At 31.9% G+C, this 26,085-nt stretch overlaps 1 protein-coding gene across 1 annotated transcript in view; it reads right to left on the reverse strand.

The window, feature by feature from the left end:
• Positions 1-8,649: 8,649 nt before the first annotated feature.
• Positions 8,650-26,085, reverse strand: part of LOC127735735 (uncharacterized) — a 45,149-nt gene continuing 27,713 nt past the window's right edge. The window contains exons 12-23 of the mRNA XM_052246021.1: positions 25,585-25,718; positions 24,463-24,616; positions 22,320-22,521; positions 21,014-21,156; positions 19,756-19,971; positions 17,624-17,850; positions 16,958-17,189; positions 16,478-16,751; positions 15,256-15,515; positions 14,296-14,533; positions 12,996-13,099; positions 8,650-11,755 (exon numbers count right to left, since the gene is read on the reverse strand). Of these exons, the coding sequence (XP_052101981.1) occupies positions 10,994-11,755; positions 12,996-13,099; positions 14,296-14,533; positions 15,256-15,515; positions 16,478-16,751; positions 16,958-17,189; positions 17,624-17,850; positions 19,756-19,971; positions 21,014-21,156; positions 22,320-22,521; positions 24,463-24,616; positions 25,585-25,718 (2,946 nt within the window). The 3' untranslated portion in view covers positions 8,650-10,993. The remainder of the gene's footprint in view (positions 11,756-12,995; positions 13,100-14,295; positions 14,534-15,255; positions 15,516-16,477; positions 16,752-16,957; positions 17,190-17,623; positions 17,851-19,755; positions 19,972-21,013; positions 21,157-22,319; positions 22,522-24,462; positions 24,617-25,584; positions 25,719-26,085) is intronic.

The raw sequence follows: 26,085 nt of genomic DNA on the forward strand, positions 1-26,085 counted from the left end.
TTATTGTTCTATCATTAAGGTTCATGTGGACCTTTTGGCTGAAATGGCTGCGTTTTCACTCCAAAATTTACTCTAGAGTACAGACAAACCTGTGCATCTGGAAAAGTTTTAAGGCATAGCATGCCCTACAGTGGCGTAACCAGGGTTTAAATGATGTGGATGCCATCGCCGAGCGTAGCGAGGGGAAAATTTTTTTGGACCATTTTATGCAGAAAATTATATTTTTTCGGACATTTTCCCTGTATACATGTACTCCCTCAGAATCCGACACTGGTTAGATTTTTGTTTCTTGTATTTCAATAAATAAGCGCCTGGAAAATATTGAATAGGGTTCCAATGAGATTCATGATTTATTTATAAAAAATTACATGTTTTCAACAAAAAAGTTAATAAGTTCAGTTTTCTTCCCTTAAGAGATGCAAATTCTGATTGCCATGTCTCTATAAATGTGTAGCATGTCAAGCGCCGAGAGACGGTCTGTACGTTCTCAAGTATGTTTTAAAATACCCACCAATCATCATATATGTCCAACAGAATTTAATTTTTTTTAATAAATTAGTTAGAAATATAGTCTATGGAGGAATATTCGGAAGCTAAATTATTGTTCATTCGGAACACCTATTCATCTTATCTGTATTAGCTTCCTGCAATTAAGAGCACCTCCATACGGGGTATCTAAGATATTTAAAACATGACAATAAAAAATATTCACAGATTGCTAATTCACTTATCTGATATATGATAATAAACAATCTATAGATCCTTTTCAAACATGTATATTTATTGTAAAGCTACATTTTATGCATTGCAAGGGTTTACTGACTTGAGCAAAGTTGACAGTTGTACCCTTTGATAAACAAGTGAAAGATAAATGGTCAAGATTTAATTATAACGACCTATGCATATGGTATCAAACATTTGTGTCTAGATATTCACAGAGAGATATTTTAAAATAGTGCTGTGGCTTCTACATAATGAGTTATAGTGGGCTTTGGGATTTGATTTGTAACAATAAAATCATTATGCATACTTGTCATTTTGACAAATCAGATAAAAAAAATCTGTTTTAACTGAAAATAAAACAAGTAAAATATTAAAAGACTATTCGTTAATATACATTTTTTACAATTTTTACTGTTTCCTTTTTACAGTATTCTCTATCAATTAAGTTATTTTGTAAGCTAATTAAATGTCTATTTAATTCACTGATGTCACTATTATTTCTTATATTATTCACACACTGTAAATTAATACTCTTAAATTTATGTGTGTTTTGGATGTGCACTAGTGATTGGTAAATATTGGTACGTTTCTGTGTTTTTAATATACGTGACTTAAACATCAAGAATTCCATTACTATGGAATTGATCACCTTTGTACACTTCGGTATCTAAATAGAGGGTGGTAAAAAAAGGGGTGGGTCTGAACACGGAAACCCGTGAAATAACAAATCGGAAAAACGTTGCACGGAAAAAAACAGAAAAAAAAAGAAGCCAAGGAATAAAATCGTAACATAAATATTTAGGAAAAAAGTACCAAAAGTTATTACTCAGCCGTTCTTGGAGATCATGGAGTCATTATAAATTGACATGGCGACCCTGCATGTGGTCACTTTTTAGCGTCCTCTACTTGTTGCATACGATTTATCATAGTAATACAATGGCTATTAATAAATGTCTTGGGACCAGTTAATTAGTTTATAATTTAAAACAATATATGGGCTGACTTTGAATTAGTCCCGGTTTATTTTTTAATCAAATGCGGGACAAGCACGAGAATAAAAGAGTACCGACACGAAACACGGAAAATAATTAAGGAAAAACACGAAGCACGCACGTCGAAACAAACACGAAAAAAAACGAGAAATAAAACGTTGAAACACGAAATCACGTGAAATAAAAAGGCCGAAAACGTTGCACGAAAACAACCCTTTACCACCCTCTAAATAGGTCATACTAGATGTCGACACCTCATATTAGAACTAAAGTAGATGGTCAATTTCGTTTGCTAGGTTAAAGAAATCTTCAACTTGCTCTAATTTGCCTGTGAAGACCATAAAACCGTCATCCCTATCGACAGTGTAATTTGATGAACTTATCTAAGATTTTAATGAATAGGACAGACAGATGCAGATCTGTGCATGTTGGTTAAAATATACCACCCATGAGCGCTCCTATAATGTGTTTGTATAACAGTCCATTAAACTCAAATTCATTGTTTCTAAAAATTAATTTGACAAATGCAGTTATATCTATTTTGTTGAGAATATTTAAAGTATCTTCTCCTGTGTGTCAATTAATTCTAATGCATAGATAACAGTTTCTTCTAATTTATCAGTGATCATATTTGTGTACCTTGACGTACATCTTAGGCAATAAGAATGCATTCTCTTTTGACCTCGTGTGACTCTATTTTATTAATGGAAACTTTTTATCTTGAATGTAACAGTTATGCCTCTTCAATAATGGTTTTATAATTAGATCAAGTAAGTATCTCTCGCGGGAGAGTTGCATTTATTGATGATTGGTCGGTAACGAACATTAATGTGTCCTGCTAGCTGACCAGTTCGCAATGCCTCATTACTTATTTCTAGATTAATTTTATGAATTTTTGGAAGAAGGTACAGTGTCCCCCATGTTTTGAATCATTATTGTTCTTTAAGAAATTATACGTCTAGGAATCTATTTTTTCCTCATTGCTTTATATTTAACACTTCTCTCAACATGCCAAAATTGTAATGAATAACAATAAAAAAAAAATATTATCCCATGCAAACACTGATATATAATTTCTTATTCAGTTGAATTAATAATTAGAATAAAAAAAGTTCTAAGGTTCACGTATTGTCTTTTTTTTTAAAAAGCAACTTGTTCTCGAAATTACCATCATTCAAGGCATAAATATTTAATGTAAAAGTTTCCCACTCAATCTTATATTTGACAGATCAAAAACGTACCCATTACAGAAGCACTTCTGTATATGGAACTTCGGAATTAAAACTGACCGACTTTAGAAATGCAACACTAGACAGGGACAGTCTATACTAACGTTAGTATAGGAAGTCCCTGCACTAGATTATTATTTTTAATTTCCATTTTTAAATATGCAATTTTTGTTAAACAAATGTATGAACATAAATTTCATTCATTACTTCACTGTTTAAAAAAAATTGCAGTTCGGAAGTTGAATTGGTTACGTCAATTTGAATGTTCAAATCATGTGGTAAGCCACTTAACCCGGGGTTTCCCCTGATCAATGGATGTAGCATCGTAGAAGGAAATGACTGCATGTAACCAACGCCAAAATGATTGTCAGAAAGGTCCACCAATTCTTTTGGACATGTTTTGAGTTCAGTTTTGTACTTTTGATTTTGCCTTTGTCCCACCCATTACAGTGTGATTTTGCAATTATGCGGTTTAAACTTTAGGGCTTTAAATATTTTTCTGCAGTCGATTCTTTGGCATTTCAGTTTATGGGAAACATTTATGTCATGGATCTGTCTACCATGGCATTTGGCGATTTGATAAGCATTTGACGTTGCGGCCGTAAACATATCTCGCATATGATTATGACGTTGCGTAATCAAATTCTATGACCCTTCTATTGACGGGGTGTTGTCCCTACATATTGTCTAATTTGATCAGGACAGTAAGGTCATTGATGGTCATTAACAAACCCCGTCTGCCTGTATCGTAGTTGGAAGGACAGTAAGAAAAGTTTCTAACGTCAAATTGTCTGCATGGTTACAGCACTCCACTGTTTGCAATTTTCGTATAGGCTAATTAGTTCAGATTTTCGTTGCTCAGTCTCGGCAATATGGAGATGCATCATTTTTTACCTGATTTAAGTGTGGGTATATGGATTGAAAAAATTGTTTCACGAAGAAAAGAAAAAAATAAAAGATCATTTATGGGTTTCAAATTTCGCTTTAAGAAATTCGAGCGACCTCAATAATCTGGTTTGTTGAAGTAACCTCACGAAAGTCAAATAAATTTCTAAACAGAAAGATGCATGGGTAGCATGCATAGAAGTTATCTGAGAACCAATTATGATTTCCCGGAATTTGAGTCTCTCCATTTGGTTTTTTGATTTTTGATTACTTGCCCTTTTTAGTGATTATGTAATTATGTTGCCAAAACATTTGTGATTATATTGAAAATAAAATTAATATTTGTACCTAGATGGCAATATATAGGTATTCATAAGCCCAGGAATCATAACATTCTGTCACAAATTGAGTTCAAATTTTATCACTTTATGACGTAAAGGAAGGGGGGGGGGGGGGGGGGGGGGGGGGGTAAGGAGGATTTTGAAAATGAATAACTTATTAAAGAATGGGTAAGAATTGTAAATAAATATTTTTGCACATAGACGAACATTCTTCAACACAAGTTGCAGGAAACAAATGTGCACAAACGTGAAAATAACTTTTGCCACTGAAATAAGTTATTGTTGAAGGCCGTATGCCGGGTGACAGGAAGTTGCTTACATTTGGTCTCTGTTGGATAGTTGTTTGATCGGCAATCATACCCAACATCTATTTTTATAACTAATCATTTATTGCTGACGACAATAGATTCAGATCTGACACAACACGGTTGTGAATCTTTTGAAAAAACACTTCGGAAAGATTACATTTAATAAATTGGTTCTGCCACGACCAGATGAAAACAAACCCTGCCTACATTCAAGCCATTCAAAGCACTTGCAATAGTTTAAAACAACAAAACAAAGTATAAGTTTGAATTTGGATGGAAATGAAATAAAATTGAACAAGAAGTCAAACTTTTGGGTGTGATTAGTGATAGACAGCTAAAGTTCAAATGTGAATATGCATAATTCAGGCGTCTAGGCTTTGACTTGGTTGTTAATTTACTTTTCATATTTAATATGTGTTATTTTGATTATTGTCCTATTGTATGGCACTTTTGTGGTGAAAGTAACACATGAAGCCTGAAAGAGCACTTTGATGATTTTACTAGCATATTTATGAAGAATTACTTATAAAATCTGGTCTGCCACCTTAAAAATTATGAAGGCTAACTGTCTTTAGCCATTGCGGTTTTCATGATAATTTATGGTAAAATTCCGTTATGTTTAGCTCTTACTCTTTCAGAAAACAAAACAAAACTGTTTTAATATACCAAGAACTACAATTATTAGATATATGGGACGAACTACAAAATCAATAAAATCGATTACGCAAAGAAACCAGTCAGACTCAAGCCAATTTAAAACCGATTGATGAACAGGATAGTTTATTCAGGTGCAGATGCGGATCCATGGTTATGAAAAAGAGGTGGCCCCATGCTAGGCAAAGTTTGGAGTAGAACATGTGAAAAGTCTATGCATTAACTTTATATCGTTATCTCCATTAGGAGGGGGCTCCCTCTCCATCCGGTCCCCTAAATCCGCCTCTGGGGTGTGACGCCTGCAGATCTTATTTTTAAGGTCTAAAAGTCATATGAAATGAGTTTCTAGAAATTATTATGTTGAGGAAATTATTGAACTAATGTATTCATATCTGAGATTTATATATATATAATATTAAATTAAGTCCTTTGCGCAACGTTTTTTTACATTTATTACTAATCCATACAGTATAATCGGCAAAAAAATATTTCATCCTGTGATTGTTGATCGAAAATTTTTCCTGCAAATCAGTAACTGTCGGGTTTTGGTGCCGAAGTTTACCGACCATTACCTATTGATAAACAATCAACACATAAGTATATATGGATCCGGAATACGTGGAAAATAAAAGAGACGACAGAGGAATCAGAGAAAAAGTAAAACGTTTAACGATTGTCGTCCAATTAAAACAGTCATTAGATCGTTCTTTGCTATATTCAGAATCCGAGATAAACTTAGATTTTCTCGAGAAATGAGATAATTGATTATCTGAAATTGAGATAATTAATTATCTGAACATAAATTAGGATTATCTGAAAATCGTTCAGAAAAACCAAGATTTTCTTAAATTTTTTAGATAAACCGGGATTTTCTCCAGATAATGAATTTTCTGTATTTTCTGAGATAAACTAGGATTTTCTCGAATTTGAATTAAGCTGAGAAAATCTTAGTTTATCTGAGATAAACCGGGATTATCTGAGAAAATCCTAGTTTATCTGAGATAATCTAAGATTAAGTAATAAAAGTGGCTCAGGCGTGCCATAGAGGAATAAATCTTTGTTTTTTTATGTTTTCAATGCGTACCCATTTGTTAATTAAAGTTTGTTATAACAGTTGTTAAATGATTTGGTGCATTATTTTGTTTTATTTTGGAATCGGTTAATACTATCTTCTTTCAACTTTTTTTACGTTAAAAGTTTACTTTCCGATAACGGCTTTTCCCTCGCACTTGCGCTGTGCGATTGCCGAAGTTCTAAAGGTGTCATGGTTAAGGTCATGGCATACTGAAAAGCCGTCAACGAATTAGAGTAAGACAATAAATCAATAGCAGTACATTTCTGAAGATTCTGATAAAACAAGGGATTTTCTTTTTAAAGTAAAACTTAGCCATCCAAGTATATAAAACATTTTCAACTCTTTTTTTTCATATTAAATTTGAAGTATCATATGACTTTACAAGTTTTTTTCGGCTTGACGTATTTTAACATATTTAGCTTACTAGACTTGCTTTGGGTTTATTTCTTAACAGAATCATAAATACCATGCTTCTGATGTGTGTTTTGATTTTACTGATGCTTTGTTTTTTATGCTTGCATGTTCCGATTATGCATCTAACATTGTTGTATGTCTTTTAATTGTTTAAAAGATATATATCAAAATAATTATGTCTGTGTAACCGGTGTATAATAGTCCCAGGTGTAACGGGTATCAGAAGTCCATTACTAGAGTACTTCAGTGTTATTAATATTTACATCTTTGAATTCCAAATCCATCAAAATATTTTGAATTTAGCCATTCTTGTGACTAATATTTCCATGGTTTTAGTTTTCTGTGCATGTAGCATGTATACATTTCTTTTGAGGTCATAATCTTGTTGGTCCTCTTTTACTTTATTAAATATTTGATATTTTTTTATTGAGACTCTGCTGATACTCTTTTAGTCTTGACATGGGAATAGTATAACTTATGTCTTTATGTAAAGGGAAGACTTTTTGCAAAGGGAAGTTCCTGTCAAAACTAGACTCTAGTAGTTCTAAGACGTTGTTTAAGTCTTCTGTTACATTGCTGTAGTGTACATTAACAGTCACATCTCAAAACCCTGACTGAGTTGATGGTTCCTGGATGGTCTTGACCAGAATTTGTTTTTGTTCCAGCGTAATATCAAATTGTTGCTTTGGCCAATAAGTTTCACATAGAGATCAAACAAAGAGAATTTAAACAGCTTTTCCATAGAACATATTTAATATATTTATTAGACATGGATGAAAATAGTTTAGTCCTACATATGTTATTTTTGCTGACCTAAAACTAAAGATGGCCTTCACTGAGGAACAGATTTAAAGATATAAACGTTGTAAAATCACGAATCAATTAACACTTTCTTCCTAGAAACAATCACAAATTAATTCATATTATGTACGGACTAGTGACAAGTAAATATTTGTTTTAGTCATATTTTAAAATCAAAAGGACTGCATCCACTTAATGTTTACATAATTGCAAAAAGGGGTCATCAAACAAAATCTTACAGTTCTCCGTCATAGCACCATGCATGCAGTTCACCAAAATTTTATCTACCAGTGTTAGTGTCATGTTATCAATTTGATTGTTGCTTGCTTAATGCCTTGTGGCATTCATTTTATGCATTTTCTAGTGGAAAATAGTTCATGTATTGCAGTGGCAAATATTTCATGTATTGTATAGTGGCAAATAGTTCACACATTGTCTAGAGGCTAATATTTCATACAATTTCTAGTGGCATATAGTTCATGAATTGTCTAGTTGCAAGTAGTTGGTGTATTATTTAGTGGCAAATATTTCATGCATTGTCTAGTGGCAAATATTTCATGCAGTGTACAGCGGCAAATATTTCATGCATTGTCTAATGGCAAATACTTCATGCATTTCCTAATGGTAAATATTCATAGTCGTGCAAATTCAGGACAAGAACCAACAAACAATAACATGATAGGAAGGTTCTGCAGTAGGTAGATCCACTGAAATGAAGTGGGTAAATTTGGACTACTTCTGAAACAAGAGAGTATGTTGGATAGAGTCAGAAATTCTGCCATGCAATGGGCCATCTAAAGACCACTCAGAATCTTGCAAGATTTCATTGACGTGCTGAGAGTGTGGAACCCACTCTACACAAGGCATCGGATATTTTGTCTCCTTATGCATTATGACCAGATGTGGCTGCATATTTATACATCTTGCACAGCCACACAGAAACATCGGACTGTGGTTTGCAACAAGCTTATGCTTATGTAATGAAATTCTGTGTATCTTAATACAAAATTTTGAATGAAAAAAGGTTGTCATGAATTATCTCCCCTAAGTGTTGCTTAAAAGAGGCAGATCTCAAACTGTGTAGCTCTAAAGGTTTGCTGCAGGCATGCCAGTCCACTAGCCCAGCAGTGCTATTTAGTGGTAGGAACAAGATCAAAGTGAAACCATAAATTTTGCTGTTTGACACAAATATTTTATCATATTTTTAAGATATAAAATTACTAAACATAACAGATAATGCTTTATTCTAGAAAAATATCACAGACAATCTATAAACAATGTTCTGAGAAGTAAAAATAAATCACATAATAGTTATAAATATAAACCTGATGCAAATAAATATTCATCTTATAAATAATAAAATAAATTACAACCCCCCTTAAATCCCCTCCAAAAATTCCTGAAACTTATATGTATATTAAATTTAAAATAAAACTCCAAAAGACATGCTGCTTTGAGTAAAGATATACCATTAGTCTCAGCAAGTAATTACTTACCCTTATTTGCAATCAAAATGCCTATTTGGACGGATTGACCCCAATCATGTCACTGACACTTGGGTGGTTCTTGAAACATACAAGGTATCACAAATAACTCATATAAAAATAAACAAGAGTTGACAAACCTTCATTTCTCACCTTCAGTAATATTTGAATTATTTTGAAGGTTGAAAAACTCTGAAACTGAGGTTCAGATCAAATAAAACAAATATTCCTGACCTCTATTATATACTTTCTCAGATACAGACATAATCGAAAAAAAATATTGCTGACCAATATTGTATACTTTCGGAGATAAATAAATTTTATTCCAACCATTGGAGAACGAAAATAGATCAAGACAACTTGACATTTAGACCTTTAAAGAGTGCAATTCAAAGAAAAACCATAACAAATATTATATACCTTTCAAAACAGTAAATGAGGAATTGATTTAACCCTGAAAAATTCACCCAACCAATGAAGCATGGAAATGAGGTTAAAGTCATATGTCTGTGACATATCTGTGTCACAATAAGTCCATATCCTTTCATTTCTATTATATATAACAAAAACTGTTGACCTGTCAGGCATTTATAGTTATTGAGGAACAGACCAAAACTAAAAAAAAAAAACATTCTGAAAACTAAAGCGTTAAAATGAGGTTGTAGCCACAAGACATATATAATCCCTTACATAAACCAGTTTCTAAATACTTTCAACTGGTCTGTCATATTTTACTCAAAAACACAAAGAATAAGGGTGATCAATAGTGAAAAGAAGTGCATATTATTAGCTAATAGAAAATATGGATATACATGTATTTTATTTAATTACGTCTAATTAACTTTTGGACAATAAAAGTATCGTTGACAAATCTAGAAAAGTCATAGAAAAAGGCCGGAGATATCTATTAAATATATAAGTCTAATTTTAAATAATCCACATTAATAATCTAGTTAAATTTAATTTAAATATATTTAATTTACTTAAAGTAAAATAGTAGACACAAGTATAATAAATAAACAATTTTTCCTATTAAACTAAAACATTAGAGTTAACAATGAAAATGTGTATAGCAAAGATATCATTCAGTAATCTATCCAACAAAATATTAAACCAGGGCGTTCCATAACAGTTGGGCATTGGGAAAAAAATGACCTACTTGCTGAAAATCCCAGTCTTCTTTATTGACTATTATAATAATAATAATAAAAAACCACATGCAATTTCTAACTTTCCTTCCTCTTTTCAAAAAAAAATCATCTTGACAACTGAAAATGAAAGGAATGCCCTGTTGATATAAGTTATATGGTTTGCTACTAACCCTCAATAGATCCATAGGGGGTCAGTAGTAACTGTATGACAAATTTATCGCACACAGGACTTTTCCTTCTAAGTTTTGTATCAAAATAAACAATGAAATACAATAAATTAAAAGATGACGTCACCTTTATAAGTAGATGTGACATCATGAACCCCATATGAAATTTACTGATCCAATACGGATCCATAGGCGGTCACCATGTGACAGCGATAAACCAATCACACTGTCACTAATTTACCTGAGGTGCGATAAACTGATATATTTCTTCCCTATATCAAAGAATTTAAACATATCATATAACACACACAATCACAAAAAGTCAGAACAATAGAATATGGCACATCACCGGTTTGTTTGTTTATCAAAATACAGTTCAATAGTAATTAATCTATCTATTATATAAATGCAACAAAGCTTTTAAAATGTAATCATGTTGGAAAAATGACAAAACCTGACGGATTAAGTATTTCTAAAAAAATTGTGAATGTCTCCTTTATTAATAAACAGAAATAAACTTTATATATGAAGAACAGCAATAACAGAACTGTTCCTTTGCTTTCACAGCTACTTTTGCATGTGCACTATTTTAGTTAGTACAATAGTACTGAAAATGTATCTAAATAATATAGTACTGGTGTAGTACGTATTAACTATCGTACTATATTAGTACTAAAATTTTACAATATTAGATTTGTACAACAAAATTGAAGTACCAGTCTTGCAATGTGATGTTCAAGCTGTATCATTTAAAGCTGCACCTAAATATCTACAAAACTGTACAAGATTTGGACTTCTTTTGTTCTTTTTCCTGTTTTGGAGCAGACGTCTGTTCTTGTTTTCTTTGCTGTGCTGGATCTGTTGGAGATTCAGCAATTGTGTTGGTGGCGGCCACAGGCTTAGGTTGTCTTACTGGAGATGGCTTGTTTTCTGTTGGTTGTGGACCACCTGCACCTCTGGTATTTCTGGAGCTGACAGGTCTTGGAGACATACTCTGATTTGCTGGTTTCGACTCTGGTTCTGAATTTCCAGATTTTTTATCATTATCTTCTTTCTTAGTGCTTTGTTTTTCTTCATTTGTATGCTCGCTTTGCGTAATCATTGGCATATGTTCTCCTATTTTCTCCATTAATTCATCCAATTTTGGTCCAGTCCATGTCATTTGTACTTCTTCGTCACGATAAAAGTTAATAAACAGCAACTGGGTAAACACCATACTCATTGGTCCAGATGGTGGCCAATCCATTTTCTCTAAAAGCAATGGTATAATTGGTTTCTTCAAAGCATCGGCCAGACTGACTTCCCTACGACAGTTTGCTGATAGCGAATACTTTTGTGTGATACAGGTAAGTACTACCTTACACCCTCGTACACCAGAATCTATTTTCTCATACAATGAGTCTCCACCTCCCATTTGGTAGATGTCCATCCAACAACTCAGACCCATCCCCGTCAATCTTTGGTAAAAGGCCATAATCTGTTTCTGTTTACCCCATTGGTAAGATATAAAGATATCTGGTGACTTCTTGTCCTAAAATTTAATAGGAAGAAGAAATAATTCAACTTCAACAAATAAATATTTGTTAATTTCATCAACATAAACGGTTACATGTCTGGCAATGAAATAGATCACATCCAGAACTAGTTCTGGCCAACAATCACTGTATGCCTGCATGTTCATGAATCAAAATGTGCTGTCTAGTACTAACAGTATTATCATGTACTCATACATAAGTGTGATAACAAAAACTGAAAAAATAAAGTCTCATTTTTTTTTTTTTTTGGTCAAGTGTTGTTGGTCTTTTTTTAATCTATGGCTCTGAATATGACACTTTCCATCCATTATTTGCAATGAAGGCCCAAAAATATTTTTAAAGTTCTTTATTTCATTATTGTTAGTGAAACATTGTTTTTTTTTTTTCATACATTCCATTTGTAAAAGGCATAGATTTTAAGACCTAAACAAATTACAATTTTTTCAGAAACTTTGTATAAGTAAGAGGATGATAAACATATGAAAACATCTTCTTTTCAAATTTATTACTTTTCTACAAAACAACAAAAGTTGGTAAGCTTAAATGAATCAATGACCAAAGTATTTCCTTCTTTCCTGACCTTTATAAGCAGCTTCTCAGAATGTGTACAATTATGGTCAGAGTAATTACATAGCTTCATTTCAAACATGAAACCCACATAATAAAAATGAGAGTGAACTGAGGTGCTCCAGAAGAGTTACCAACACAGGAAACATAATATGTTATAAAAAATCTGAATATTTTCTATATATAGAAATGAGAAGATGTGGTATGAGTGCCAATGAGACAACACTCCATCCAAGTCACAATGTGTAAAAAGTTAACAATTATAAGTCAGTACGGCCTTCAACAAGGAGCATTGGCTCACACTGAACAGCAAGCTATAAAGGGCCCCAAAATGACTAGTGTAAAACATTTCAAACAGGACAACCAACAGTCTAATCTATATAAAAAACAAGAAACGAGAAACACTTATGAACCACATCAACAAATGACAACCACTGAACAACAGGTTCCTGGCATTATGCATGGCTTAATAAATTTGAAACAACTGAAAAGCCGTCTCTTGTAATCCTTCAATGTGAGACCATGCAAGCTTGACATATGTGTATAAAAGTCTAGAAAGGACAAACATCAGTAGCGATACAGTTATATAATTATTTAATCAACAGACTTAAAATGTCAAGGGATAAAATCCAATGTTAAAATTAAATCTGAAAATAATTGCAATATTACCTCATCTTTGATTTCTTTCTGCTTGGCTTGGCTCTGACTTTGTTTTTTCTTATTTTTATCTATCACTATAACTTCCTGTACTGGTATCCACCACTTTTTGTACACTGTTAATACAAAATCACTCAATTTAATAAAAAAAAATAGGTTATACCCAATAAAGGTTCTGGTTCTCACTTCTTTATAAATGAACAAACTACTGCTGGTTGCTGGAGAAACCAAAATCACTCTCAAACCCAATCCCCCTTTTAATTTAATTTCGTTGAAGACATTAATTCTGTGTACCAGTAAATATCTAAGCAAGATTCACATTTGTTCAAGAAAACAATTCTAAAACTGTCAATTCATTTATTTTGGGGGAACCAAATTTTGTTGAGAGAAAAAATATTTTTCATTTTATGAATACTTATTCAAAGATGATACATCATCATAGAATACTTTAATTTTAATGTTTACCTATTATTACTTGATAAAAGACTAAGTATATCATGAATCGAATGAATCAAGTGTGATCATCTTAATGAGATTGAATTAATAGGTATACCATAAATAACAGACCATTATAACCAAATGTTAGTTTTCTTTCACTAAACAAAGGAATGGTGTAGTTTTAATTTTCCAAATCTTTTGATTCTCCATTTTTATACAACATAATTTGTTTTCCCGTTATGCAAAAATCACATAACTAATGGTCCACTACCAGTTACCATCAGAAATTCACAGTTTTTCTCAATTTTTTTTAAAGAGGAATTCCATGGGCACATATTTTTTTAACATAATCTAACAACATAGACTATGACTGCAAATCCTCTCATAACTAAGGTAAAGTTGGGTACTATTGTGGCGATTTTTTGTGTGAAATTTTTCGAGTGCAAGGACCAGTTATGAAATTTATAGTGTGCAGATAATAGCAAAATGCTGTATTTACAAAATGCTTCCATTCTTGCATAAAATGCCAGGTGATGGTAACTGGTAACTGAAGGTAACTGGTCCTCGACCAGGACATACAAAACAAAACATTTCCATAAATCAGATTGTTATGCTACCTTAATTAATACATGTACATGTAAAATATCATTTTTTATGGAAAACAAATTCTAAATTAATCATGAACTTTTATTCTCCAAATAAACAAACAACTGAACAAACCAAACAAATAAGCAATGCCAAAATAAGTATAAAAGTAATTTTATGGAAGTTTCATTTTTTAATTTGTCTTTAAATTGGATTTTTTCCTGTTTCTTTGGCAAAGCGAGACAAACTTTTATATCATTGTGTAGATCTTGCAAGCAAAAATACTTACTATCATCAATCAATGTTTCATCTGGCAGAATACCATAACAATTCAGCTGCATCAGCATTTCCTGGAACTTGGCAACAGGCCAAATTCGGTTATCATCAGTCTCTTCTCCAGCTCGCTGGAAAAACCTAACAAAAAGATACTCGCTGAAGATAGGTCCCATGGATCCTTTTGGTGGCCAACCCATTTTCTCCATTAGCAGAGGTATCATTGGCTTACCTAAGCTTACCGACAAATTTACCTGAAAGAAATTAATACTTAATGACTTACATTTGGAGGCTGTAACATTGGTTTTAAGTGAGATGGAAGTAAGGGGGCTATAAATACACAAAAATACCCCAAAATTGAATTACACTATGAACAAAAAGTTTACCTGTAATCTAATTTCAGAGGAGAGCAAAAGGACTATATGGAAAAAATACCAATCATTCAAAAACTTTTAAACATAGAAGCAAGTTGAATAAAATTGGGCATACATCTTTGAACCACAATCAAATAATAAAACGCTATATCATCAGCTTCTGCAGGGAAAATCTGAAATCTGAATTTGTCATAATACTCATTAATTCCAACTTAACTAACAGAAAGAAATGAGATTATCTAAAAGTCTTTTTCAATGAACAACTTGTCAACTACATAAAGTTAAGCAATTACTTATGTTGAAAGCATTAGGTGATTTGGTTTCCATCAACTTGCGTTTCATCCTGAGGGTTGTTCCAAAATTGAATGTGGTGAAGTATTGGAGGCACTCAAATTAATTAATTTTTGGTGGTTTCATTTTCTTTAGAATTTCATAAGAATCATAATTAAAATGAAAATTCATATTTATTATATTGGGTAGTTCGGGTGTAAAAAAGTGCCTTCCATGCACCACATGCGTTTGATTCTGGAGTAGAGTTGTTTTCTTTTTGAATAATTAAACAATTGTATGAAAATATAAATCAACACTTGTTCTGCAATTACCTCTCTATTACAATTTGGAGACTGTGCATATTTTTCTGACACACAACAAATGATGACTTTTGCTCCTCTGATACCATTGTCAATTTTCTCAAATAATTTATCTCCTCCTCCCATCTGACCTATGTCCATCCAACATTCATATCCTGCCATTTGTAGGTGGTTACGGATAAGTTTGACCTCATCTTGATGACCCCACTGGTAACTAAGGAACACAGCAGGAGGGGAGGCGTAATCTACTTCATCATCTTCTACAACATCAGCTGAAAAAAAAATGTTGATTTTTAACAGAGTATTGTTTGGAGGGAAACTGTTTGAGGTTCAATTGAATCAAACTTGGTACCCTCTTTTAGTATTCAATGAAAAAATGGACTATGATTCACAAATGGGAAACCAGAGAAAAAAGTAATTCAAATTAATAAAACAAAATTGAGGTTTAATACATCTTTAATCATGTTAATCTGCAATCACTTTGTGTAAAGTTTGAATAATGTTGAAAGGAAAATGTTGGAATCATGAATGAACCTTACTTTTTTTCTTCTATGTTTGGGACAGAGGGGCTTACAAATTAAGTGGAAGGATTACTAGACCTGCACTTGCCTGTAATGACACAAGTAACAATCTTGAAATAAAGAATTTTTCATAACATTTGAAAAAAGTAGGTCAACTAGGACGAAATGGAAACTCTATATGTAACTTATAAAACAATTTAACATTTAAAATCTGTTCAATATCTGAGAGCATAGTGAAAAAAAATCAGAAATATTACTTTCATTAGATTTTCTAAGTTCAAGGGCCTTGAAAATTCCATCTAAAATGGTCTACCCCAAACAAATCAAAAATATCTGTAACATATTTGTATTCCAACAGCACACCAAAAATGAGTTCAATATCTAAAAGAATATAAAAAGTCTGGACAACTTTAAGTATATTTCTTACAAAAATAACAGATAAAAAACATTAAAACATTTTAAGAGTATAAAAACCATCATCTATCATGTTAAAAAACCTTTGCTATTAAACTAACTAAAAGCTACCATGAAATAATTACTTCCCCTTATATTACATGTTTCTTGTGTAGCCTTTTCCACCATAGCAGGACCAAATATACTTATTTGCTTTAAAAAAAAAACCAAAAAAACTATATCCTTCATTTTCTGCCTTTTTAACATAGTCTACAAAGGCACAATCTATTGCAGTATTAAGTATGAGTTATGCCCCTTACCAACAGCCTTCATAGCATTTTCCACAATAGCAGCACCATCCATTCGGTTCATTTCCTGTAAAGCTGTTAAGACAGCATAGTTTGCCTCCCTTGTTTTGTGTGTAGCATACCATTCACTGAGAACAGCCATACAAGGATCATGTTGTGATGCCCACGCTCTGATGTCATCCTTACTGTAACCAAGACGTTGGGCCAATAATCTCCAATCATGTTCTGTTTGTGGATTCATTATCTTTGTCAAATCTCTTGACCATCGAGGTGCATTAGTCATTGTCTGAAAAGATGAAATTAATCAACTGCTATAAATATCTAAATTTTTAAATGATATTTGTAAAGTTATGAAGGAACTGGTTCAGTACTTTTGTCTTCCGATAATATTGCTATAAAAAATCTTACATAGGTTTTTTCAAAAATATTTATGTTCTTTCTAAAATATCAAAATATTAGTTTTAAACCTAATTTCAATATACATATAAATACCTTCATGTCAACTTCTTCCACTTTAATTTTAGTCTCCTCAATGTCTTTCTCAGCAAAGTCTACCCTCTGAGTCACAGTATCAAGTCCCTCCCCTAATTCCTCAATGTTTTCCTCTTGTTCATCCACACGAGTGGTCAGTCCTACTACAGCCACTTCTGCACCTGTCACTCTTTCGTCTAATTGTTCCACATCCTCCTGAGTTTCTTTCACATCTTGGGCTACTGTTTCCAAACTGAAGTTGTAAATTATATATTGAAGTATGATCAACAAGAATATGCATGTCCAAGTGCCACAAAAATATTAACATGAAGGTTTTAAGGTAAACTACCGTATATCTGGGTTTTTTTTTCATGTGTGCTTAATTATTGCTTTGTTCTCGGCAGCAAAAGAAACAAAAAAATCGGACTCAGCTTAAATTTCCCAAACTGTTTTCACAAATTGCCTTTTCTGTGATGTCATAACTACATTTACTGTGACGTCATTAATCTAAATCTAACGTTCCTAATTTTAAATTCACTCAAATTTAAAAGAGACATAAATGGAATCTTTAAATGAATAGTTCAAATTTCAGTAAAAAATTAGGTCAAATAATGCTCTTATTACACCCGATCCTTTGACTACTTGTATACAAAATTTGGTCATATTTATTTTCTAGCTTAAGCTTACCTTCTTCCTTCTATTTGATCAATCAATGCAACTATCTGTTGTTGAATAGTTGTACTTTGTTCATTCTGTTTTTTTTGTGTAAGATAGTCCATATGTGGACCAAACATTTCTGGTCCATAAATCACACACAGATCACGTAGTCCTATCAATGTTACTGAAACTTGAGTAACATCTGTAGCTACCTTCAACACACTCATAAGATAGTTGAAAACAGGATCTTTGAATTTCTGTAAAACAAATTTTATATTGCAGTCTCTAGCTATTTATAAACAAATGGATCTACTGAGAGCAATTTAATGTATAGCAGAGCTAAACAAGCATTCTGAGAGTATTGCATGGCAATACATAGTCCCCTACCGGTTAAAAATTCATTGTACTGGAACACAATGCTAACTTGATCTATACATGTAACTTGTCATGGTGTAAACTATATAACAAATAGCAAGTCAATATCTTCTAGCAAAGTGTGGAAAACTGATTATTTGAGTGAATTTTCTAAGTCCAAGGACCATAACTCTGCACAAAATCATCAGACTGGAACAAAATTCGAACTTGATCTGAAACTTGTCATGATAAACCTATATACCAACTACAAATCAATATCTTCAAGCATGACGAAACAAAGTGCTGAAAATGATTATTTGAGTGAATTTTCTAAGTCCAAGGACCATAACTCTGCACAAAATCATCAGACCTAAACAATATTTGAACTTGATCTGTAGCTTGTCATGATAAAACAATACACCAAATATCAAATCAATATCTTCAAGCACAAAGAAAAAAGTGTGGAAAACTGATTTGCCGGAATGACGGATGGACAGACAGACGGACGGAGTGCAAACCTTAAGTCCCCTTCAACTTCGTCGGTAGGGGACTAATAAGATTCAAATGTAATCCTTAATCTGCTACTTGACTGTACGATATGCAGACTTGTCTTTGTGACAAGATAAATGATTCCACCAATCATTGTAGTTTGCAGCATTAACCAAACTGATCAATTGATAAAAATAATAGAACAAGACTGGAGCATGTCAGCTTTGCTACGCAGCAGTGCACATGCAATTTTTCGTGGAATAGGGAAAATTTGCATTTTCATGGATATTTGATTTTGTGGATTTGCCAAAGTCATACATTCCTGTAGAAAATTTGTAATTTGTCGAAAAATGTGGCTCCCCATTACCCACAAAGTCCACAAGAATTGGTATCCAACGAATAATAATAAATCCACAGTAAGCTATTTTTCTGTTTTTGTATATGCAACAACAGTAATAAAGATATTTAAAAAATCCTTTGCTTTGTCTGGTTTTGAGTGTTGCTGATTCTAAAAGCATGAAATAAGTGTAATTTTCATTTGTTAAAAAAAACTACAAAAAACTTTTATTACACTGTAAGACGTTATTTTTGAAATAGGAGATTATTCAGATCTCTTAAATAATGATTCAACTTTGTCTTGCTTCTCTTAAGACATTAATAACTTTGTTGAAAAAAGGCTTAAGTCTGAGAGAATATGATTTATTTATTAGTTGTAATTGGCTTTAAACTACCTTTCAGTAACTGTGAGCACACTTATTTCAGAGTTTTGTGTCTATTGTTTTTATGTTAGTAGTTTTTGTGCCTCGTACCAATCTTTTGAGTTAAGCATATTGCAACTGATTTTTACAGATTGTTCTTATGTTGTGCTGTAACACCACTGTTCCAGGTTAGGGGGAGGGCTGAGCGCTCACAAACATGTTTAACCCCACATATTCTTTATGTTCCTGTCCTAAATCAGGAGCCTGTAGTTGTGGTTGTCATTGTTTCATGTCTGTCATATTTGTTTTGTTTTTAATTAGGACGTTAGTTTTCTTGTTTGTATTGTTTCACATTTTTCATGTTGGGGCCTTTTATAGCCAACTATATGTTATGTTTTTTTTTAATGTTGAAGGCAGAACGGTGGCCTTACATATCTCCATCATTTGAACTCTGGTGGATAGTTGTCTCATTGGCAATCATACCACATCTCCTTATTTCTATATAGTGTATCAAATATTGATAACAGAGTTAAGACATTTTAAATGCAAGATGATGTTTTGAAAGGAATTATTTAAAAAAAATACTTGACTGTTGTTAGGGTTAAATGACAAATTACCAACCTTAATTTCCTTGGTCACATTTACTAGTGTATTATTCACAAAATGCTGCTCCATTGCAGTAACTGATTTGTCTCCAATCAACTTGTCCATATATTTTTCAAAAATGATTGGGTTGACTTTAGTGGCTTTCTCCATAATCATCAAAACTTGTATTCTGTTATCGCTATCACTGTAATGATAGTTCATCAACGTGTCTGCCACTTTTTGAGTTATCATCTATTGTGAAGACAAAAATTTCATTCAATAATACTGAAACTGACATAATGGTTACTTCTCCCACCTTTTCACAAATAGAACCAAGATTGAAGATAAAGACTAATCATGGTTATAATAAATCTATTTCTGATAATATAATGATTGAAAGTTCATAGACATCAGAAACCACTATAAATTGTTCTCAGTTTCCTGGACTAAGTACACTCTTAAAATTGTGTAAAACATTTTATAGTGAAATACACTCTTAAAATTGTGTAAAACATTTTATAGTGAAATACACTCCTAAATTCATGTAATACATTTTAAAGTGAAATACATCAGTCTAAAATATACTATTGTGGAGACAGGACTGACTAATTTATGTAACTTAAAATCAGCCTTTGTCATCATCTTCTTGTAAAGGATTTTGTCAACTGTCCTTGGACATTTTTTAAAACACTGTATATATTGACTGATTAAGAATTTAAAACACATGAGTTTTGAATTAATTTCAAATTTTTACAAAAATATTTTCATATCATAAACAATTTGCAACACTATTCCTGCATGTATAGTCTGGAGTATAAATACCACCATTGTTTTTCCCCTATTAGTCTTTGTTAAATTGGCACTTTTCCAAAAAAAAAGTCAGAATGTATCTTTGTTTCAAATAAAGAAATACTTGGCATAAATAAAGTTTTATCCTGTCCAGTAATACATGTACAGACAAAATTTCACATAACATTACATTGCATATAAGATAATAACCATCACTTGAAGTTAACCAATTAAATTTTCACCCCTTTTTTTCCTATTTACAAGCTTTAGTAACCATGTAACCTCAAGTTTTCAAAATATTTTTATAGAAACACCAAATAAAAAAATAGTGGTGCTTTGAAACACCCAAGATATATGACTCAGAATTTTTCTGTCAAATTAAAGGGCATATTTTTTTTCAAACCTTTTTCGTATAAAACCGGATGTGAGGTTATATGATTTGGTGGTATTACACCTATATGTCCATATTAAACTGAAAGCATTTGTAGCAATGCTTCTAACATACCTCTGGATATTTATTTGAAAGAGCATAAAATACTTGGATCTGAAGAGTCCATGTCTCTTTGTCATCTTTACAGGTATCAAGGAATTTATCCATTCTGCTTTTCAAGGCATTAGGACTAAGTTCAACTACTCTATAAAAAAAACCTGAAAAGAAAAAAAAAACATCTTGTATAATATAAGGCAAGGGGATGCTGTTTTCCATATTAATATTGCATGACGGAATTTAAAATGCCAATCCTTTTCTTCCAATATTAGATACGATAGTATGATTAGTACCTTAACAATTTCATATTTTTAACTATTGATTCACATTGATATAAACTAGAGGCTTCAAACAGCCTGTATTGCTCTGCTGAGGTATTTAAACATAATATTGACTTAAGTTCCTGCAAGATGTTATGTTAAAAATAGCATGGTGCTTTGGCACCTGAAACTGCCTTAAAAATGCATTTCATTTTCATTACTTCATTCAAAAGAAGTTTGATCAGAAGTTGACCCTTTACCCAGCCTAACCTGGTTTGTCTGAATGTGAAAGAAAATGTTTAATAACATTTGAGATCTCAAATTGAAATGAAATCTTTTTGGAATCCCATTTAGAAAATACAACATCAGAAGAAAGAAATCTTAAAAATCAGATCAAGTCAGCCATATTTTTCATTCAAACTGGACCAAATCCTGTCTTGAGTTTGGTTCAAAATGGCTGAGAAGATTCAGACAAGCAGGTGAAGATATGATTTTCCATATTGTTTTCTTGAAACTATGAGCCACAAATGCAGCCATATGTGCCACCAATGTAGCCGTATGTGCCACTCAGTCAGCATGAAATGAGGATTGTTAGTAAAGGGTCTCAGACAATGAAGCCATCAGTTCCTTAAAGTTTCAAAAACATTTTTCTTAGAAATTTTAGAGGATAAATTTTTCTAGTGCCTCTGGTGACCATGTTTCTCATGTTATCATGACCAAATGAGGACCATTGTGTGAATAATCTTAAATTCATCATTCCTACCAAGTTTGGTTTGCATTGGCTGTGTAGTTTCCGAAAAGAAGATGAAAATGTGTTTTTCCATAGGGTTTCAATGAGAACTATGTGCTACTGAATGCCATTATGTTTGGTTTTGGTTATAATGAAATAATATCAGATATTACAAATTACTGAAAATGACAAACAGGGACAAAAATTTATGCAAAGAGCTGAACAGAACAGATAATTAATGCAGTTGTCTTTTTTCACACAGTCACATGTACACTTGTACATCAAACTATTTAAATGAAGTGAACTATTCTTAATTCTGCGTGAAATAACATACTCATCAAATTCATTGATGGTTCTTCAATATACCAATCCAACAATGGTCCAAAAAAATCAGCACATATTTCAGGACATGTGTGACCAGCTATTTGCATTGAATTTGTGCAGGCTTCTCGCAAGAATTCTTCATCTGAATGTCGATATTTGAGCAATTTCTCTAAAACAGGTATAACAACTTTACCAGTATCACCATTACAATGCTAAAAACAAACAAAGATAGTATGTGCTAACAAAGTTCATTATTCCATTGCTTAAAGGGGCACTAGCTGTCAAATTCATGTTCACCGATTTGACTCATATTCTCATATTTGATTTATAACCATGTAAAACATTTATCCAAATCATAAAAAGTCTAAAATAAACAATTTACAGGGCATGAGCTCGATAATATGTAGCTTCGTTTCGTGTGTATTTTAGTCTTGACGCCATCTAATTAACTATCGAGTTGACCTCTGGAAACCTCTGATGGTCATATAAGCGATATAAACATAAATATAGATATAAATAGAAAGCGAAACTCGTGCAATTGGATTTTTCTAGGTCTGTTTAATTTCATATTAAAGATATATGTTAATCATCGTTTTTACCTGTATAAGAATGATTTTTGTGGATTGAACCAGTCAATCAAATGATTTACCTTTGTTTCACTTTCAATGTTGACATTTTTTTGCTTTAAATAACCGAACACGAACAATGCATGCGTTATCCATCTCTAGCTAAGGGGTTAAATTGAAGTTCACATGAATACCGATTCAATGAGGTCGAATTATTCACTTGCAAGTGAATAATTCATCATCAATGTTTCTTAGCTTAATTTGACAAAATTGAACCATACTGGCTGCTAAAAGCGAATTATTATTTCATTATTTAACTTTCATTAATGATTGAACAAAAAAAATCATACTTTATATTTTTATAAATCTCATAGCTAGTGCCCCTTTAATAAAAAGCTCTGTTGAAAATAAATAATTGGAAGAGGGACAAGAAAAGTTAAAAAAAAAAATAATATAACATTAAAAATTCTTTCATGTGTCATTAATATTTAATGCATTTAAGCTTCTTTGGGGACTTTAAAACTCAAGGTATACTATCTTTAGCTGTCATCACATAATTTTATAGCCTCAAAAGTTAAGAGTAGGGCCAAAATCATATGGCCATTCAAATGCCAATAAGACATAAACCGGATTGAATTTAATAAAAATCTGACAAGAAATGTCGGCTGAAATTAAAGTGCTAACAAGACGTAGTGGACAGACAGGTGCCTTGTATTTCACAATGCTCCCCTTTCAAATAGAGACAACCTAATCTTTCCTTTTCAGACGAGAAATCTTAGATTATTCAAAATTTCAAACAATTAGTTAACAGGAATATGCTAATGATCTAAAAACTGCATAGATTATACATCTCAACATTGTCTTTAGCTCCAGATCAAATACAAATAACATTCACTTTCTTATAAGCTAAAAAATGTTGAATCAAAGTCTATACAGTAAGTATATTATCAAATAAGAATTGTCTCACTAAGCACAAGGTTTGTAAACTGCTTTCACAGTTCAATTCATAATAAAGATTTTAACCATTAGTGAGCTAGGACAGTTAAATTCAGCGCACACATGTATTTCTTTATCCCCGTTATAAGCATTTGGTAAACATGAAGTTGACGCGAAATGAATATGAAAACTCATCAAAAGGTATAGCATATTAAAATGAATGCTGAAATCAATTTCAGGGTGCTCTGATACAAAGTTTCCAAGAAAAATGTGACTAAATGTTTATAAATGGTCATTATATGAAAAAATTCATAAGTATTCGGTAAACATGAAGTTGATAATAAATGAATATGAAATTAATCACAAGGTTTAGGATATTAACATGCCTGAACCCTAATAACTAGTTTCACAAAGCTCTGTTATGCAGTTCACAAGAAAATAGAGCTTATGTTATGTATTTGTTTTTGTATACTATGCTGACACTAATTTAAGCTTACTTATCATTATTTATTATTGTTATAATTTATTACATTTATCATTTACTAATAATTTATTATATGTATTATTTACTAATAATTTATTATATGTATTATTTACTAATAATTTATTATATGTATTATTTACTTATATCTTAAATCATCTACTACCTACCTTGCTCACAAATGAAGGACTATTGCGAATTATCATTCCCCAAACAGTATCTGAACCATCTTCTAAATTGATCAGTTCTCTCCCATCCTCCATACAAAAACTAAGAATTCTGATCATTATCTGGTTTACTTCATCTGGTATATCTTCTGAGGATCTGAAAATACAAATCTGGATCTACAGTTCACAATCTTGGTCTTCAACATAAATCACCTGACCTTGACCTAATTTTCATGGTTCATTGGTCAACATAGAAGTTTTCTTGATGTAGGTCAATATTTCAGATATTATAACAAATAGTAAAACTATATTTGCCATATAGAATGATGTAAGGCAAACATGTCTGTCTAGCAGGGTTATTTTAACATTGACCTCATTTTCATAATTTATCTGTAATCAATTTAAATTTTGTGATTAAGTCTATTCCTCAAATACTTTAAGCACTAAGTCAACTATATTTGGTATAGAATGATTTGTAAAGTGCAAATGTCTGTCAGGGTTCATCTGACTTTTAACTCAATTTATATAATACCTGAAGAAGACTTTCAACATAAAATTCCATAAAGACCACTAAAGCTGGCTAGACATTTCAGGATGTCCTGACTCTTGTTTATAATTATTAATGTAATTTTTTGTCAAACAATTAGTTCTTTGCAAGTTTTTTTTTTTTTTATTTTCTATTGATCTTTTGGCAAATTATCCATTTTCAGTATTAGTGGAGGTTGGGGTTATCAACCATAATTTTTCAAGGTGATCACAATATTTATAGGTTTCATAACGAGTGAGAATGGGATATCGCTTGATATCAACTCAAGTTATTTAATTTCAATATAATAATAAACGTGCAGTGCAAATTTATTATTACTATTTGAATTAAATAACGAGTTGTTAAACCTATTTTTCTTATGGTAAAAATTAATTCTAATTGTGTTAAATCAAAAATTCTGCTTATCGTTGATCTAGTCTTTTGAAATGATATGATTTGGTTGAAATTTTGTAAATTTTTATTAACTAGAAAGCCAAATATAACAAAACATAGGAAAAACATTTTCAAAGAATTAAAAAATGTTTGAGTATATATATTTGACTTTTTACAAGCAATAAATTCATAACAAAATAACTTACTTGTAAGATTCTATAAAGTAGTTAAATAAGTCAACCCCATTACTGCGAACCCAATTATCTAGCCATGGATAGTCTTCATCTGTTATTAAAGGTTCAAAACGCCTTGCTAACTCTGGAAGAACATCTGTACATTTCTGCAAAATATATCACAGTTTAAGAAAGTAAATTGATAAACATACAAGAATATGTGTCCACTGGACACCTTGGACACCATTTGCCTTATATCTAAAAAAAAAAACTAGAGGCTCTCAAGAGCCTGTGTCGCTCACCTGATTCTACTTTGGTTTTGGAAATCATGTAAAAATAGATTAAAATCATAACAGATACCCTAATAATGAGTGAGGCCAAATTTGGTTTAATATTGGTCCTGTAATTTAATAAAAAATCCTGGTGGCCATCTTGAACAGTAAATCAGGAACAAAGTAGCAACACTTAATCAGCACCTCATAAGAAACATTTATGCCATGTTTTGGTTTCATTCCATTCAGTGCACCTCTAGAA

This window comes from Mytilus californianus, unplaced genomic scaffold, assembly GCF_021869535.1.
Source record: "Mytilus californianus isolate M0D057914Y unplaced genomic scaffold, xbMytCali1.0.p SCAF_3, whole genome shotgun sequence".
NCBI classification, from domain to species: Eukaryota; Metazoa; Mollusca; class Bivalvia; order Mytilida; family Mytilidae; genus Mytilus; species Mytilus californianus.